General features: G+C 40.8%; 1 protein-coding gene across 3 annotated transcripts in view; it reads left to right on the top strand.

Annotated features, from left to right (window-relative positions):
• The window catches only part of EXOC3 (exocyst complex component 3), a 138321-nt gene that overhangs the window by 96130 nt on the left and 23331 nt on the right, over positions 1–18860 (top strand). For all 3 annotated transcript variants that reach the window (XM_039355610.1, XM_039355611.1, XM_039355609.1), the window contains 2 exons: positions 8961–9111; positions 12571–12693. In XM_039355610.1, the coding sequence (XP_039211544.1) occupies positions 8961–9111; positions 12571–12693 (274 nt within the window). The remainder of the gene's footprint in view (positions 1–8960; positions 9112–12570; positions 12694–18860) is intronic.

Genomic DNA, 18860 nt, shown 5'->3' with positions numbered 1-18860 from the left:
TAGTGAGGGGTGTGATAGGTCCACTTACCGGGGGTTCATTTTCAGAGTCACTGTCGGGAGAGTCAAGTGATTTTCCAGCCAGAGTTCCTTCCCCTGGGGTTTCAGGAGAACGGACCTCAACAACCTCAGTGCTCTTTATGGCGGTCTCCCTGGGTCATTGTGGGGTCTTTCCAAGCTTCCCTCCACTGGCTCGGTTGGGTTTTCGCACAGAAGTCTTAGAAGGGCATTCTTCAGCCCAGTGCCCCTCCTTACCGCACTTGAAGCAAGCCATTGAGCATGGTGCTGCTGCGGAGGAGGTTTTGTCGCCTCCCGTTTTCCCCCCTAGGGGGAGCGTCTCCAGGTTTGCCCCAAGAGCCGCTTCCTCGGCTAGAATACACCAATCATGGAGGCAGTCCAGAACTCCCCTAGCAATGCACACATGGTGCAGGTCATCATTCAGCCCGTCTTTGAAATGGCACACTAGAACATCTTCTGGCCAGTTAAGTCGGCATGCCAGGTTTCTAAACTCCTCCATATACTCGTCCACTGTTTTTATGCACTCTCTAGCTTTCCGATCGGCCAAGAGGTCCTTGAACCTCCTCCTTAGGGCAGCCATGAATTGGTTGAAGTTTTGAAGTTCGGGAGCATCGGCATTATGCAGGGTCACCATCCAATGAGCTGCCACTCCCTCCAGGGCCATGGTCGTCACTCTTACCTGTCCATTGTCATTGGGAATGTCTCGGTCATATTCCTCCATGTAGCTAGGAAAAATCTCAGCTGCTGCGGTGTCCCATTGTATTTCATTCCCAAGAGCGGGACTTTTCGGCCGGGTCTGTAGGTTCTCCTCTGCCTGGCTCGGTGCCCATCTCCCCCAGCTGGGGTGACCCATGCTGGGGTGGCGGCCACTGCCATGACCTCCCTAGCCTCTGATGTGCTAGTAGAAGGATCCAGGTTTACCAACTCACCCTCCCAGCATTCCTCTTCCCCCATCCCCGCTATCATCGAGCCCCGGCAGGGGTCTTCTTCCTCCTCTTTTAGGGACTTGAAAGCTTCCACCATCAGGTTGATGGCTTGTTTGAGGAAGCATCAGATTGGGCGGTCTCTCGTCATCCTCCTCGCTGAGGTTCAGCAACCTCTCCATCTCTCACTTCCACCTCGGCTGGTGGCTACCACCTTCTTGGCTTTCACCTTTCTTTTTCCCAATGCCAACTGACCATCTCAGTTTCTCCCGACTCTCTCTGGTCATGGCCTTGTCGACTAGCAAGAGGAATCTGAGCTGCTCTCACTCAGGCCAGGCTTGGAGGGAGCTTCTCTGCCAAGGTTGACTTCTCCTCTCTCACCAGCGTGGTTCGACATCTTTTGCACAGTCCCTGTGGTACGGGTTCTCCCTCCAGGTTGAGCACTTTGTAGATCCTGCCTAATGTAAGGACCTGCCTCAATCAATCCTCCCAAAGAAGCAAAACTCTTGAAACAGCATCATTTCAAAATGAACTTTTATTGAAAGATGTTAACAGCAGGAATAGAAGGCAAGATCTGAGGATTTCCCACATGAATCAAATAGTCAAAAGAGTCCAAAATAACCCCACCCCAACTGTCCATTCAGACGGTTCAAACAGGCCAATCTGCAGGTGTGAAAGCTCCATGGGAACAGTGATAAATTGCTGCTTCCTAGACTGTTAGGTCTCTGCACTGTTTCTTCCGCAGGTGGAGATAAGGCAGATCAAAGAGGATAGAGCAAGGAACAAAGCAAAGGAAATACACATCAGCACCCCAAGCATACCCCTTCCCCCAGGAGAATGGCAGAACCCGAAAAGAATAAGAAATCCCATGCCCATAGAAAGACTAGGTTCTGACACTTTATTTTTTTAAGACACTGGCCTGGCCTGTTGAATTTCAATATAGCCCTGGTAAGAAAACTTTTCCTGAAAAAAAATCTTTTGAATGTTCCACCAAATCATAATCCAAAAAGCCTTTACTTTTTTAGAATTCCACCAAATATGAAAGTATGTCGCATCATTATTGCCACATCTCCAACATTTGGGCTGTATATTGGAATACATACAAGATAATTTTTTAGGATCTAAGTGCCATCTATAGAACATTTTATAAAAATTTTCTCTCAAATTTTGAGCTTGTGTGAATTTAACATTTCTTATCCAAATTTTTAGAAAAAAGATAAAGTTTACTCCTCAACTATTTTTACTTGGTATTTTTGTTGACTTAAATGAAAAAGAAACTACTTTGATGTTGAATTTATTAACTGCAGCAAGGTTACTAGTAGGTTTATATTGGAAGAAAGATTCCTTGCCTACTTTAGAAGAATGGATATTTAAAGTATCTAGTTTTGCAGAAATGGCAAAAATTTCTGCTTATTTAAAGGATCATACACAAGAAAGATATATTATTGTATGGGGAAGGTAGATAGATTATATTCAGAAATAGTATGGAATTAAAAAGTTTCATTTATTTTATGAATGAATTTTAAATATTATAGAGAATTGTTTTATAGGTCATGGTATTAAAGGTTAATTATGATATATTTTTTTCTCTTTTTTCTTTTCTTTTTTTTCTTTTTTCTTAATTATTATAATTTTTTTTATTTATTAACCCTGTATTCTGCTATGGGAAGTGAAGGGAGGGGGGTTGGGGGTGGGAGGGAGGATATGGGGTTTTTTTTTCTACTTTAAAATTTTATTGTATTTTTATAAATGATTGTATGTTTAAAAAATAAAAAATTTTCAATTTAAAAAAAAAAGAAAACTTTTCCTGGAATCAAGTGTGACTTTTATGATTTCCTGTACACATTCATGTTATTTTCTTGACAACAATATGGAAATAGTTTGCCACTGTCTTCTGGAAGAAAATCAATGAACCAGATGTCAATGCTGCAAATACTGTATATTCTTGCTTTGACAATATGCAAAACTGTCTGGCATTTATTGGGTTAATACTTAGCTTAGACTGGGCGGGGGAAAAAAGCCTGGGAAAGAAAGAGGAAGTAAACGTTTGACCTTCTCACTAATTGGATAATGTGACCTGTGACTGCATGAGAAGGAAGGGGTTGAGCAAGGAAAACTTGATGCCAATGACCGGAAGTTCAGATTCTGGCATCAATTAGTCCAATGGTGACCGGCATAATTTGTAGCTCTGCAAATAAAGACTTTAGGAAACATGCCTGAAAGTTCTTTGAAGTGCTTCATTAGTCGGAACATGTGACATCATGCCAGAATCCACACTCTTTTCAAACGATCTACGTCCCGATTTATCAACAGCAGCCTCGGGGGAGATCTCATTATGGAGAAAAAAAAATTGCCTGAAACCAACCCCGTAGCTGTAACAGTTTCCCCGGGGGGGAAAGCGACAGCCAGCAAGTCGGGGCAGAGAGAAATTTGGCAGATTTCCCAGCTGAGAGCGAAGACTTCAAAAGCAGAATGGACAGATAACACAGTTATGGGTGAGTCATTGGAAAGATTTCAAAACTTAGAAATGAGAAACAGAAAACAGTCCCTACAAAGTGAAACCTTCATCCCTAAGAGAGAGAATCCCAGTTTGAATCCTCTGCAGCAAAGGGGAAATTGGGTTCCCCAGCAAGTGGCTGATCCATGTCCTCTGAACTTACCACAGCCAATAGAGGCCTTGCAATGCCTTGGGGTGGTACAGAAGCCAGGAAATCAGCAGCTGGGGGGAGAACAGCCACAGCAAGGAGGTTGGCCACAGCCCCCAAACGTGCAACCCCTGGGCATAACTCTGCAGCCAGGTTGGGGCCTACAGCAACTGGGGTGGCCACAAGAGCAGTGGGGAGCCCAGCAGGAAGCCTGTCAGACCCTGCCTTTGCCAGTCAGAGACCCCAACCCTGAAGAGAGGGTGAGTTCCAGTCTGAGGCATCTGCAGCAATGGGTAGATGGGTTTCCCCAGCAGATGGATGATCAGCAGCAGCAGAGGGCACCACCACCCCCTGCAGTCCAACAACAGAGAAGACCACTACAACCCCCACTTGCGCAGCCACCATTGGGAGGCCTACAGCAGCAGGGGGTACCATCCTACCCCGCTGGCCAGCAGCCATGGAACCAGCCCCAGTGGGGGCCACAGCAGCCTGTGTTTGCACCACCCTTCAATGCAACGTTCGATGGGGACCCAGAGAAGCTGATTTTTTTCCTCAACCAAGTGCGTTCTCATTTAAATTGCTGGGCCTATCTCTATCCGGAACCAGGGGCCATGGTTGACGTCATTGGGGCCAACCTGGAGGGAGAAGCATCTGAATGGCTGAACAATCTATATAGCGAGCAAGCCCTCGAATTGGAGGATCCCCATCTCTTTCTCTTAGGACTGAGAGAACGATTTGAAGACCCATCCATCGGCCTCAAAGCAGCAGGACAAATTCACAAGATAAAACAAGCAGGGAGGCCTGCCCTAGAGTACGTGCGAGAGTTCCGCAAGATGGCAGGTCGAATAGAGGGGTGGCCTGAGCAGTCCCTCATCCATCACTTCATCGAGGGATTAGATGATCACCTCTCCCAGGCTTGCATCTATCGAGAAGTACCTGATCGGCTGCAGGAGTGGTACCAGACGGCCGTGAAGCTGGATGTTAAGCTCTCTCGCTATAAAAAGCCTCCCCCACAGGAACCCGAACAGCAACCAGAGCTACCTGAACAGCAATCACCCCCACGAAAGCCTTCAACCACTGCGAGGGCTGAGAGAACCAGGCCACCTGCACGCCCTTCCTTCGGGTGTTTCCGGTGTGGACAAGGAGGACACCGAGCGGCCACCTGTCCAGTCCCCTACCCTCGACTGCAGAGCAAGCCAGGACCGGCGAGGCAAAAGAAACCTGCTCAGCGGCCAACAAGAGAAAAATCCAATCGACTCACGCAAGAACCAGTTGCCCAGGTTACACCCCACACACAGGAGGATGCCAAGACTCCAGGTGGACCTGCCCCTGCTCTTCCCTTCTTTGATAGCGACGATGAAGGAGAAAACGACCCAATGGTGAGTCAACAAATCCCGCCTTTTTCACTGCCCGCCAAACTTGTAATCCCTATGTCTGGAGCACAAATAGACTTAAACGTACTAATTGATTCGGGATGTACCCGCTGCATTATTAGTCTGGCGTTTGCCATGAAAATGGGCATAAGGGCAAAACAGCTTTCCAAACCGATGAGATTTGAGCAAGCCGATGGCTCCCTGATGGGAGGGACTCTTATTACACAATTAACGGAGCCCTTACGCCTAGAAATAGGTGCACACTGGGAGTTTATTCGTTTCCTGGTGGCTCCAAAGATGACCGAGGCAGTGATCCTGGGACTAGCCTGGTTGGACAAATGGATTTGGTGGGAGAAAGGAATGAGAATTGTGAGACTACCTATAGGGCCTGATCCCCCCATTGATTCAACAGATGTTACCGGGCATTTTAGGCCACCCAATGAGCGAGCGCACATGGCCGCCTCACTGATCCCAGGTGAACCAGTCATCCCCAAAGAGTACCTGGACCTGGCGGAGATGTTCAGTGAAAAAGAATGTGATGCCCTACCCCCTCACAGACCCAATGACTGCTCCATCGAACTGGTGCCCGGAGCCAAACTCCCACGTCCAAGGATGTATGCTATGTCCCCCCTCGAAATGGAGGAGATGCAGCGATATGTGAACAAGAACCTAGCGAGGGGGTTTATCGAACGGGCCAAATCTTCCGTGGGAGCCCCTGTGTTGTTCAAAGAGAAAAAAGATGGGTCTCTTCGTCTCTGCGTAGACTACAAGGGACTCAATGCTGTAAGTGTGGAAAATAAATACCCCCTCCCCCTTCTAAAGGATTTATTGACCCACCTGGCTAAGGGGAGTGTCTTCACTAAGTTAGACTTAAGAGAGGCATACTACCGGGTGAGAATAAAAGAGGGAGACGAGTGGAAAACTGCCTTCAACTGTCCAATGGGGAGCTATCAGTTCAAAGTCATGCCATTTGGACTACAGGGGGCCCCAGCTGTATTTATGCAGTTGATTAATGAGGTTCTACATGATCACTTGTACAAAGGGGTTTTGGTGTATCTTGATGATATCCTGATATACAGCACAAACATGAATGATCACATAAAGCTAGTGAGAGAAGTGTTAAAGAAACTATTGAATGCCAAGCTTTATGTCAAATTGTCAAAATGTGAATTTCACCAAACCCAATTAGACTATCTTGGCTATCGAATTTCCAATGAGGGTATTGAAATGGATCCGGCCAAGGTAAAAACTATAATTGAATGGCAACCCCCAAGGACTCGCAAACAGCTCCAAAGCTTTCTGGGTTTTGCCAACTTTTATCGTCAATTCATCCCTTCTTTTGCCGAGATTGCCCTTCCTCTTACAGAACTACTCAAAACAGGCAAAGGAGGAGGGAAGCCACGACCGGGCCAACCACTAGCATGGACAATGAGCTGTCAAACAGCTTTTGAGAATTTAAAGAGACTATTTGCCGCTGAACCGGTTCTAAAGCACCCCTGCCCAGGGGAACCCTTTGTGATTCAAGCCGACGCCAGCGATGTGGCGGTTGGAGCAGTGTTACTTCAAAAGAACAAAAATGGGATCCTGCAACCCTGTGCCTACACCTCTAAGAAATTCACTGAGAGCGAGCGAAGATGGGCAATCTGGGAGAAAGAGGCCTTCGCAATTAGGTGGGCGCTATTGAACTGGTGACACTATCTAGAAGGGAGCAAGGTGCCATTTGAGGTATGGACTGATCACAAGAACCTAGAGGCACTGAAAACTCCTCGCAAATTGTCACCAAAGCAAGTACGGTGGGCACAGTACTTTAACCGCTTCAACTTCACTCTAAAGTACATACCAGGAGGAAAGAACTTTCTAGCTGATGCGCTATCCCGATTACCCCAATACAAAAGTGAGCGAGAGCAGGTTAACGAGGCAATTATTCCCAATCCACAAACTGTCACTCAACTTACACCTCGCAGGGTCCCCAATCCGGATGACCCTGGAGTGAAGAAAATAAAACGAGAGCTCCTCACTGACCAATGGTTCAAAGATAATCAAGCGTCCCTAACATGCAGGGATGGCTTGGCTTACAAAGGGGGGAAGTTATATTTGCCAGAAGCGCTCCGTCTAAATGCTCTCAACCACAGCCACGATGTAGAGCAGGCTGGACACTTTGGATATTTGAAAACCCTACACCTCACCCGCCGGCAATTTTGGTGGCCGGGGCTGAAAAAGGACGTGGAAAACTTTGTAAAAAGTTGTACTGTATGTGCTACAATGAAAAGAATCCCGGGGAAAACTCCTGGGTTACTGCAACCCGTGGCAGACCCTTCTCAACCTTGGGAAGAAATAGCTATGGACCTTATAGTGGACCTACCTGAAAGTAGGGGAAATTACAGTACTTGGTACAATGGAAGGGATATCCATTGTCTGAAGCCACCTGGGTGAAATCTAGTGAAGTGAACGCTGACAGATTGATCAAAAGGTTTCATGTGAAACACCCCAACAAACCGAAAGATAACCCTTAACATATGCTTTTGTTTACTTTACAGGTTCTGTAAAGTAAACAAGAAGTAAGGGGGGCCGGATGTCAATGCTGCAAATACTGTATATTCTTGCTTTGACAATATGCAAAACTGTCTGGCATTTATTGGGTTAATACTTAGCTTAGACTGGGCGGGGGAAAAAAGCCCGGGAAAGAAAGAGGAAGTAAACGTTTGACCTTCTTACTAATTGGATAATGTGACCTGTGACTGCATGAGAAGGAAGGGGTTGAGCAAGGAAAGCTTGATGCCAGCGACCGGAAGTTCAGATTCTGGCATCAATTAGTCCAATGGTGACCGGCATAATTTGTAGCTCTGCAAATAAAGACTCTAGGAAACATGCCTGAAAGTTCTTTGAAGTGCTTCATTAGTCGGAACATGTGACATCAAACACATTACAGTAACTTAGTTTTTGACTTATGACCACGGGATTTGGAATTTGCATCATAAACCAGTGCAGTGGTAAAACAAGTCATCATGTGACTGGGCCTAATTTTACGACTTTTTACTATGGTTAAGCAAATCACATGGTCATCAAATGAATCACATGTGATCAAGCAATTCCAGCTTTCCCAATTGACATTTATTGTTAGAAACCAATTGGGAAGGCCACAATCACGATCACATGATTGTAGGTCACTGCAACCGGTTATAAATTTGAGCCTATTGCCCGCACCTAAATTCTAATCATGTGATCATGGGGGTGGTGTGACTGTTGTAAGTGTGAGGACAGATTGTAAATCACTTTTCCAAAGGCCATCATGACTTTAAATCATCATGGTGATTGTATGTCAAGAACATACAGCCCTATGATTGCTTAGTGGTCTTTTCTTCAAATATAAAGCAAGTCTGACCTATCTTTTTGAAATCAAAGTTCATGATGTGCTGCTGCCTGCTATATTTGAGTGAAAATAACTCCTAGATTTTGTTTTGGTTTTTAAATTTTATTTATTACATTTATATGCTACCCATCTCATTGTGAAGTGTCTCTGGGCTGCTTTCAACAATATAAAAATGTAATATAAAACAATAGGAATATTAAAAACATTAAAACTTTCAACATTAAGAGTTAAAAAATATTAAAGTCAACCAAAAATAGAATACAAGAAATGCCGTCCTATGCCTTTACACTAGGAATGATGACCAGATTTGCTCTGCATTTTCTATTTCAATAAAATAATTACTAATTTTCTTGAAGATTTATTGAAAACCTCAAGAATAATTAAAAATATCTTGTTACACAATTTGACAAGCAGAAGATCCTCACATATGCTTCTGAATTGAATATTCATGTATTACATGTTGTAACATCAACTTGATCCTTGAGAAACTATTATTAATAGTTATTGAAGTTTTGTCATGAGGATGACACTCATATTTTAATGAGGCTAACATTGGACAATATCACATAATACTTTGATTTAACTTTTATATACATTTAACAAGATTCTGAAAGTTTTTTCTTGCTTATCCAAGGGAGTCAATCATCAGTTTGAAGAAGAAATATTTGCCCCTTATGATAGAAGAGATGCTGATAAGCAGTCATGCATGCATCGATGCTGTTTTAGATGATATTGCAAAAGAAGGATGCTCAAGCCTGCTAGATGAAGTCTTCATTGATTTAGAGGTATTTTTTTCCTTCTCCACTCTTCCCACTTTTCTTTTTAATTTTTTTTATTAAAGATGTTTTTACAAGATAAAAAGATAATTATGAAAAAATATTGAAAAACTAAGAAAGATAGACATAAGTTTTAAAAACAATAGAAAAGAAAGAGAAAAAGAAAGAATATTCAAAAAAGCAATTTCCAATCTTCATATCACTTATGGACATCTTAAAACTACAGGCAATCCCCAAGTTATCAGCATTCACTTAACATTTGTTCAAAGTTACACGACAAGCGCCTCCTAATGTTTACAAACAAATCTGAAAATTACAAATATTGCAGCACCACTGCAATTGTTCATCCTTACGAACAACTGCAGAGGCTCTGCAACATTCACCCTATTCCTCCCCACTCCTCACAACTGCTTCCTCCTTCCTTTCTGCCACATCAGATACATTCATCTGGAAAAATCTGTCTCTGCCATAGTTTGTTTCTCTTTGAGGGAGAGGAGAGTTGGCTCGGAAACGTTTTTCGCACCGACAGTGGAAGTTCCTGAGTAATATCGTGCAAGTTCAAACACAAATTCTCTGCAAAAGACATTATGGCCTCCAGAAGTTTCCATTCTTGGGGGTGGCGATTGTTTGCTTCATTTGCATGCCTATGGGGCAAAGCATAGAATCGGAGTTGGCCAGGCACAGGAACCAATGCATTCTGTTGCCCAGGTGTGCTGCTCGCTCACATGCGCCAGCATTAGTTTGAGAGCAGAAACAAAGCCTTCAACTGAGCGGGGAGGCCTTGCGGAGCCAGGCCCTTGCACATGTGTCCAAGTGATTGCCATCGGCAGCAGTAGCCACCTGAGCACCATGATCCCCCCCTGCCCCTGCCCCATTCAGCCAGCCACCCACCTGACCTACTCCTTGCCTGACCATCTGGCTGGCACAAATCCTGACCCCTCTTCTCCTTGATGTCTTCCCCATTCAAGCAGTGGCAGCAGCTTGAGTTTCTCAGCTCCATCCAAAACAAAGAAAGAGGAGATGCAGCAGCAGGATTGTCTCAAGATGATCTGTGTTCATTGCTCACTCGCATGCGCTGGCCTTATTGAGAGCAATTCTGCTGCTGTGCCTCTGCTTTTTTCCACTCAGACAGCCGAGAAACTCAAACCGTTGCCGCTGCTTCAGTGGGGGAGATCAACAAGGAGAAGCATGGTCTGGATTTGTGCCAGCCAACCAATTAGGCAAGGAGTAGGTCGGGCGGGGTCAGTGGCTGGCTGGGGAAGGGGGATTAGGTGGCTGCTGCTGCCAGTGGTTTCGATTTTGAAGCACCCCATAGGCGCTGAAACACTTTTTATCTGAATGGAGACCTGACAGAGACTGCAAGCTCCGTCTGTCTGGAATGGGGTACTTGAGAAACAGAGTCTTCTCCTCCATTTCTAAGTGTGCATTGGCAACCACACAGAACTTGCAGTCATCTGTTAGGTCTTTTTTCATATAAAAAGTGTTTCAGCGCCTATAAGCCATTTGAAAATGAAGCAAATGCTTCATTTCTAAATATCCCATAGGCGCTCCAACTCTTTTTACCTGGACGGAGACTTGACGGAGTCTGGAAATTCCACATGGCTGCCAGTGGGGCTCTTGAGAAATGGAGCATTTTGCTCCATTTCTAAGTATGCATTTGCATACAGATGGAGCTTCCAGTCTCCCCAAAGTCTCCGTCCTGGCAATAACGGAAAGAATTTGGGGGAGGAGATAGGCACCACAAATACTGCAAGAGTTCAGGCTCCCATTCTCTGTAAAAAAGGATATGTGCCTGAACTTGCGCGATACTACAGGCACCCAGGAGCTTCCATCTCCTCTCTCTCAAAGGCAGAAACCACGGCAAAGAGAAGATGGATCTTTTCAAGGTAAGTGAGTCCAGTGCTTCAGGAAGGGAGAGGAAAGCATGAGGTATCTTAGTGTGTCGGGGAGGCCTTGGGGGCCTGTTCCATCACTAACCCCCCATGGCCTTCCCCACCCTGAAATACCTCATGTTCACTTAACGAGCCTTGTGTGTGTTAACAAGCAGCGAATGATTTCATTCAAGGTATGAGATTCATCCCCACGAATTCTCAAGTTACAAATGGAATGGGCGGGCTCCATTACATTTGTAACTCGAGGATTACCTTGTATTTATTTCATCCATAACATGGTTCCCTTTCCCCCGCTTTTTAGATTAAAGCTTTGAGTTGGGGGCCTTTCTGTAATGGAACAGAGACAAATATCTTGATTTAACAGAGATCCACCCAGTGTTCATGTAATCATAGCGTGAGATTGGATATATCTGATTTATATGAATTAGAGCTTACTCAGAATAGATAATGTTCTATAGGAATTGTCTCTCTTTGAGCAAAATCCTTAGCAAGCAGTACAGTTCTTAGGAAAAGATAGGGATGTTTTAATATAATATTCATGTTGACAACATTTTTCTAACCCGTACAGTATTTCCTCCCTCAGAAAACTGGGAGAGAAGAGACTTAATGGTTAGAGGTTTGTGTTGAATAATTTTCATTGCAATTTGTAGTTGAGATCGTTAGATTTACCTCACTAAGGACTGGTGTTCAAAATCATTCCTAAGGAGGAAGGCAGAATGATAAAGACCATTACTAATTTGCTTGATCCTTAGTCTTCAAAGCTGATTAAATCATCCAAGTTGTGATAGGCAGCACGGTTATTTAAGGGTGATTAATGCTCCTTTAAGTAAGAAATGTATTCCCAGTTAGTTACAGAAGAAAATAGAAGACCTTTATCAAAAGTACTCATGAATGAAGGCAATACTGTATATTTGTCCCAGGATTATGTTGCAGGATTCACTCTGAATCGGCCATCGGGACTAGAAGTTTAGTCTTTCAAGTTTTCAGATTTGAAGCTGAAGCCCATTCCTTAGCCCATCTGAGGGAACTAAAGAGAGAGAAGTTTCCTGAAGATGGGCTCCAGCATGAATCTTAAAACTTGGAAAACTAAATCTCTGATCCTTGTGACTAACTCAGATTGGATCCTGCAACAGTACTCTGCTTGGATTCTGAAGATATATAAAATTACTCTTCAGTTGGGTGAAGAAGAATGTAGTGACTTTGTAACTTCAGGTGCTGATTATCTGGACTTATTTTAGTTGGGTTTTGTGCAGGCTACAGTACAGATACTGCTTTGGTGGATAACCTGTGCTGAAAGCTAAATATGAAGAGTGCAATTATACTCAAGAATAAAACCTTGTGGAATAATTTGTACACAATTACAAGAATGTTTACTGATCTTCCTCCATAATTTTGGTGCAGTCCTTTACAAGGATACCAAGTGCAAATACAAACACTTTTGTATTTAATGGAGTTTATTTTCAAAATTTAAAATATACAATTTCAGCTTTGTTGATTTGGTACAAAATGACATGAAGCTGAATAATACTGTTAAAAATTATTCTGATTGTCATTTATGTTTTCTTATTTGTTTAAGCCTCATCTTAGTGAATTGATGACAAAAAAATGGCTCAGTGCATCCAATGCCGTGGATACAATCTGTGTAACTGTTGAAGATTATTTTAATGATTTTGCAAGAATAAAGAAGCCCTGCAAGAAGGTATTTATTAAGTCTAATGTAGAATATTTAATATCCAGCAGTCACTGGATGCAAAATAAGGTGTAGGTTTGCCTCCAGTCCATTCCTCCCCCCCCCCATCTGAGATTTTGGGGGTAATGTGCATTGTACTTGGCCATGGGATGCTGGTACAAATGGGATCCGGCTGGTCTGGTCCTTCTCATCTGTCATTTCCCCCCCTCCTGATTTCCTTTCACATACATCCGAAGCATTATTGCCCTTTCATCTTTCCCCCTTTCATCCTTTTCCCCTTTCATCCTCCCCCCTTCTTTTGATGCCTGTGAGGCCCCAGCCAAGTCAGACAGAGCTGAGCCCCAGCTTGGTATCATCTGCAAATTTAATGAGTCCTCTTTCAGTCCCTTCGTCTTGATTATTGATGAAGAGTTAAATAGTATTGGGCTAAGACAGAACCTTGAGATGACCCACTGCATATTTCCCTCCAGGTTGATATAGTTTCACTATGTGCTGGGTGTGGTAGGTCAGCAACTGTGTGAATCCCATCTGGTTCTGGTATTGTCTATCCCCGTAGTGGTGAACCTATGGCACACATGTCACAGGTGGCACACAGAGCCCTCTCTGTGGCACATGTGCCACCACCCCAGTCCAAGGCCTTAAGTCCTATCCATGAGCAACCTGCATCAAAATTTCCCCAGGCAAGTGGCTTTTTTTTTAAAAAAAAAAAGTTTTTTATTTATAATACAGTTAAAACAAAAATGGATATAACGTGACATTTCAGAGTAAATATTCCTAACGATTTGTTCCTCTTAATATATATAATTAATACATAATTCTTTTTTCTTTTTTTATTGAAAATTTTTAAAATTTTTACAAATAGGAAAAGAAAAAATAAAAAACAAAAAACAACCCTACCCAACCACCCCAACCCTCCCACTCCGTCCCCCCCAACCTTCCCAGAGCTGAATATAGGCTTAATTAAAATTTCTAAAAATCTTAAAAAGAAATTAAAAAAGTATAAACCATAAATATATCTAAATACATTACATAAACTTATAAGATAATTAACAATAATATATATGTAAAAAAAAGCATAAATATTAAAAAAGAAAAATGCTTAAAAAGAAAAAGAATAAAAGAGAAAAGAAAGAAGAAAAGATGTATATATATATAAAAAAGAAGTAAAATAAGATAAAATAAAAATAAGAAATATAAGAAAAGAGAAGAAAAAAAATACAATCTATAAAATATTAAGATTTATATATAAGTTATTGAAAAACTAAGTAATATTTTTTTATATCCAACTTACGTTGTATAAAATCTGTCCATTTTTCCCATACCGCAAAAAACTTCTCTTGCGATTGATCCTTTAAAAAAGCCAAAATCTTTGCCATTTCCGCCAAATAAGAAACTTTAAAAAACCATTCTTGCAAGGTAGGCAAAGATTCCTTCTTCCAGTATTGCCCTACTAACAACCTTGCGGCTGTAATTAAATTTAACATCAGTATAACCTCCTTAACATCACAATCAGTAACGATACCCAACAAAAACAATTGTGGGGTAAATTTTACCCTCCTTCTAAAAATTCTTTGAATATTCCACCATATCTTAATCCAAAAAGCTTTTATATTTTTACACGACCACCAAATATGATAATAAGTAGCATCCAAACAACCACATCTCCAACATTTAGGCTGTAAGTCAGGATACATACGAGACATTTTTTGTGGATCAAGGTGCCATCTATAAAACATTTTGTAAAAATTCTCCCTTAAGTTCTGGGCTTGTGTAAATTTAACATTCCTCACCCAGATGGTTTCCCAGGTATCTAGTAGAACTGGTTCACCAAAATTTTGTGCCCATTTAATCATACATTCTTTAATTAGTTCTGGTTCTGAATCCAGTTCTACTAGCACCCCATAGATTCTCTTAATATGAGCTCGCCTTTGATCTTTTACTTGTTTAAAAAGATTTTCATCTTCTCTAAGCAAACCCATATTACGATCTATCTTCCATCTATCCACTATTTGTCTATACTGAAACCATGAATAATTAATATTTTCATATGCTAAATCATCCAAAGATTTTAACTGCCAATTTTTACCATCCCATCTGAGTAATTGTGCATAAGAAACATTATCTATCTTAACTCCTCTCCTTATCCCCTCTATCGCATGCCAAGGTATAGCCCATAATGGTATTTTAAAATCACTTTTATAATATTTCCTCCAAACCCGAAGTAAAGAAATCCTTATAATGTGAGATTTAAAAACCCGGTCAACTTTTTTATTAAAAATTAAATAGGCATGCCATCCAAAAAGTAAATCCCAACCCTCCAAGTGGAGTATTTCTACATTTGTTAAATTAACCCAGTCACTAAGTAATATTAAAGCCACAGCATCATAATACAATTTCAAATTCGGTACGTTGAGTCCACCTCTCTCACGAATATCTTGCATAATTTTAAGCTTTACTCTTGGTTTTTTCCCTGCCCAAATAAATTTATTGATACCTTTCTGCCATTCATTTAAATTAACCTCATTCTTTAAAATAGGTATCATTTGAAATAAAAAGAGAAACTTTGGCAGGACATTCATTTTAATCACCGCAATTCTTCCCATAAGGGATAATTGCAACTTCTCCCAATTTTTCAAATCTCTTTGTACCCTGACCCACAACCTTTCATAATTATTTTTATACAACTTTACATTAGAAACAGATAAAGTGACCCCCAAATATTTTATCTTATCAACAACTTCAAAGTCTGTCAAGTTAACCAAAGTCTGCTTATCCAAATTAGTCATATTTTTGGGTAATATTTTAGTCTTATTATTATTAATTTTAAATCCCGAAACCCGTCCATATTGGTAAATCAATTGTAACAACTCTACCACAGAATAAGTAGGTTGAGACAAGGTAACCACCAAGTCATCTGCAAAAGCTCTTAGTTTATATTCTTTTTTATTAACTTCTATTCCTTTTATTTCCTGAGATTCTCGAATTTTAATCAGCAGAATTTCCAAAGTTAAAACAAACAGTAGTGGTGACAATGGACATCCCTGTCTTGTCCCTTTTTCTATTGTAAGAACCTCTGACAAACCCCCGTTGACTATAAGTTGTGCCGTTTGTTTTTGATATATAGCACTAAGAGCTTGTAAAATTTTTTCTCCAAAATTCATATCCTCAATTAATCTTAACATAAACTGCCAATTCAATTGGTCAAAAGCTTTTTCAGCATCTAAAAATATCAATCCTGCAGAAACTTGGTTATTCTTATCTAAATATTCTAGTAAGTTAATAATTTGTCTAACGTTGTTCTTCATATACCTACCAGTTATAAAACCCATTTGGTCCTTATGTATAAGCTGGTGCAAAACCCTCATGAACCTATTGGCTAAGATTTTTGCAAAAATCTTATAATCTACATTTAAAAGAGATATAGGTCTATAATTTTTTGGTAAAGTAAGATCTTGATCTTCTTTTGGAATTAAAAATATAAAGGCTCTGCCCCATGACGGAGGAGTCTCTAAACCCTGTAATATATTATTAAAAAGCTCACATAAAGGTTGAATCATCTCTTCTAGCAAAGTTTTATAATAAATAGATGTCAGGCCATCCGTACCCGGTGCTTTACCTAATTTTAATTCCTTAATCATTGTCACAATTTCCTCTCTAGTAATTAAACCATTAATTTCTTGTTTCTGATCTTCTGTTAACTTGGGAAAGTTGGCTTCACTTAAATAATTATTTATATCTAAAGTTTGTACATTAGTACTCTTATATAGTTTTTGATAATAATCTAAAAAAGATTTCTTAATCAACTCCTTCTGATACACCAATTTACCATTATAATTTATTTTATCTATAATTCTCTGTCTCTGTTTCTTTCTCAATTGGTAAGCCAACCATCTCCCTGGTTTGTTGGCATTACAAAATGTATTTTGTTTCATATACAATAAGTTAGTTGCGGTTTGATCAGCCATCGACATATTAAATTGTGTTTTAAGCAATTTTATAGATTCTTTAACCTTTTCATCTGTGGGATTTAGAATCAGAGATTTTTCTTTTAGTTTAATCTCGTCTTTCAAATCCTTATGTTTCTGAATCTGCTTTTGTCTCTGAGCACTATTCATTTGTATCAAAATCCCACGCATGAAGGCTTTACCTGCATCCCATACCATTGACATTGAAGTTCCTTTATGCATATTTAAAACAAAATAGTCCTTTAGATGTTCCTTTAATTTTTGAATATTCTTTTCTTGTCTAAATAAATTCTCATTCACCCTCCACGATCTCCTCTCCTCTTTTTCAACAACCAACTCCATCCAAACTGGACTGTGATCCGTCAACGTCCTAGGAAAAAATTTTACATTCTTTACCCTAAAATATAAATCAGTTGTAATAAAAAAAAGTCAATTCTTGAAAAGGATTGATGTCTATCTGAAAAAAAAGTAAAGTCTCTCTCCTCCTGGTTACGTTCACGCCAGTAGTCTCGCAGCTCCCAGTCCTCTTTCAAGTCAAAAAAAGCTTTGGGTAGTTTAGCCTGTTTAAAAAAAGTGGAAGATCCTTTTTTGTCTCTTTGTATATCTAACACACCATTCCAGTCTCCCATTAATATCACAGATCTATAATCCAACAAAGTTAATTTCTGATGCAACAATCTATAAAATTGTTCCTGTTGTTGGTTTGGTGCATACAGTCCCACTATAAGTATTTTCTTACCATATAAACCAACTTCAATCATGACATATCTCCCTTGAGGATCAGATTCTACCAAGCAGGCTGATAAGTTTTGCTTAACATAAATGACTACACCCCCTTTTTTCCCCGGAGCAGAAGATACAAAATGAGATCCCAAACGAGAATTGACTAAATATTTTTGATCTTTAAGTAAAATATGTGTTTCCTGCAAACAAATAATATCATTATTATGTTGCTTTAAGTAGTGAAAGATTTTCTTTCTCTTTTGCGGGGAATTGAGGCCGTTAGCATTCCAAGTCAGGAGCTTTACCATCTCCCTTAACCAAAAGCCTGGAGAAGACTGCCTGAAGGTCTGCCATTGAAGAATGTGTTGCAGAACTCTTGGGTCTTGCTCCTCCCACCGGCAATGAAGCACTTTCTTGGAGAGATTCTTTAACTTCTTTTGTTGTTCCTTTTCCTTGGGTCTATGTTTGTCGCAACCATTCCATCTGTAACTTTCCAGCAACCATCACACCTAATCCTTCAGACTGCTGTTCCGCCTCTTTAGCATCCAGAACTTTCTGCATCATGGATGACGATGAGCCTGCTCCCAGGACCGAAGTATAAAACTCCTTTGCTTTAGTAACTGTGTTAAGTCTATAACGCGTCCCCGCATGGCTCAAAACAATACCCATCGGAATCTCCCATCTGAATGGCATCATTCTTGTTTTAAGTTCATTAGCTAAAAAAGCAAAGTCTTTTCTATTTCTTAAAATTTTAGATGGGATCTCCTTTAAAATGATAACATCTTGAGCAGCAATCTGGAACCTCTTATTATAAAAAGCTTGTATGATTTCATTGCGCAGAGATCTCTTTGCAAAATAAATCACCACATCTCTTGGTAAGTTCTTCTGTTTTGCGACCCAGGAGTTAACTCTGTAAATTTTTTCCACTTCTCTACGTAATCCATCTTTCTCCCTATTCAAAACGACGGCAAGGTCATTAACTACAATCTCTATCAAATCTTGATTCATATCCTCTTTCAAACCCCTGATTCTTAGGGCATATTCCATTTCCCTGTACTGAGACATAGCAATATCATCTTGTGAGATTTCCATCTTTTTTTCCATACCTTCAAATTTATCTTCCAGGATATCAACTTTGGCTGCGACCTCTTCCACTCTAGAATCAAGCTTCTCAACCACAGAGGCCAATCCTGATAGAGCCGTAACTATATCTTGCCTCAAAATAGTGTTATTCTGCTCTAAAAGGTTCTTCATTTCTCCTCTAATTTGAGTTTTGTTCTGATCTAAATGCTCCTTCATTTCCCCTCTAATTTCAGATTTGTTCTGATCTAGAAGCTCCTTCATTTCCTCTTTGATTTGGGATACAGCATTTCCCATTATATCTTTCATGTCTTGTACAGATAATACTGGCAAAGGAGGAGAAGATGGTGGTATAGCTTTAGGTTGTTGTACTGGTAAGATTGCAGGAGAAGAAGCCACCTTAGGAAC

The sequence above is a fragment of the Crotalus tigris genome, unplaced genomic scaffold (genome assembly GCF_016545835.1).
Source record: "Crotalus tigris isolate CLP2741 ecotype Arizona unplaced genomic scaffold, ASM1654583v1 scf7180000018697.696732, whole genome shotgun sequence".
In the NCBI taxonomy this organism is placed as follows: Eukaryota; Metazoa; Chordata; class Lepidosauria; order Squamata; family Viperidae; genus Crotalus; species Crotalus tigris.
This window is presented reverse-complemented; position numbering and strand designations above follow the sequence as displayed.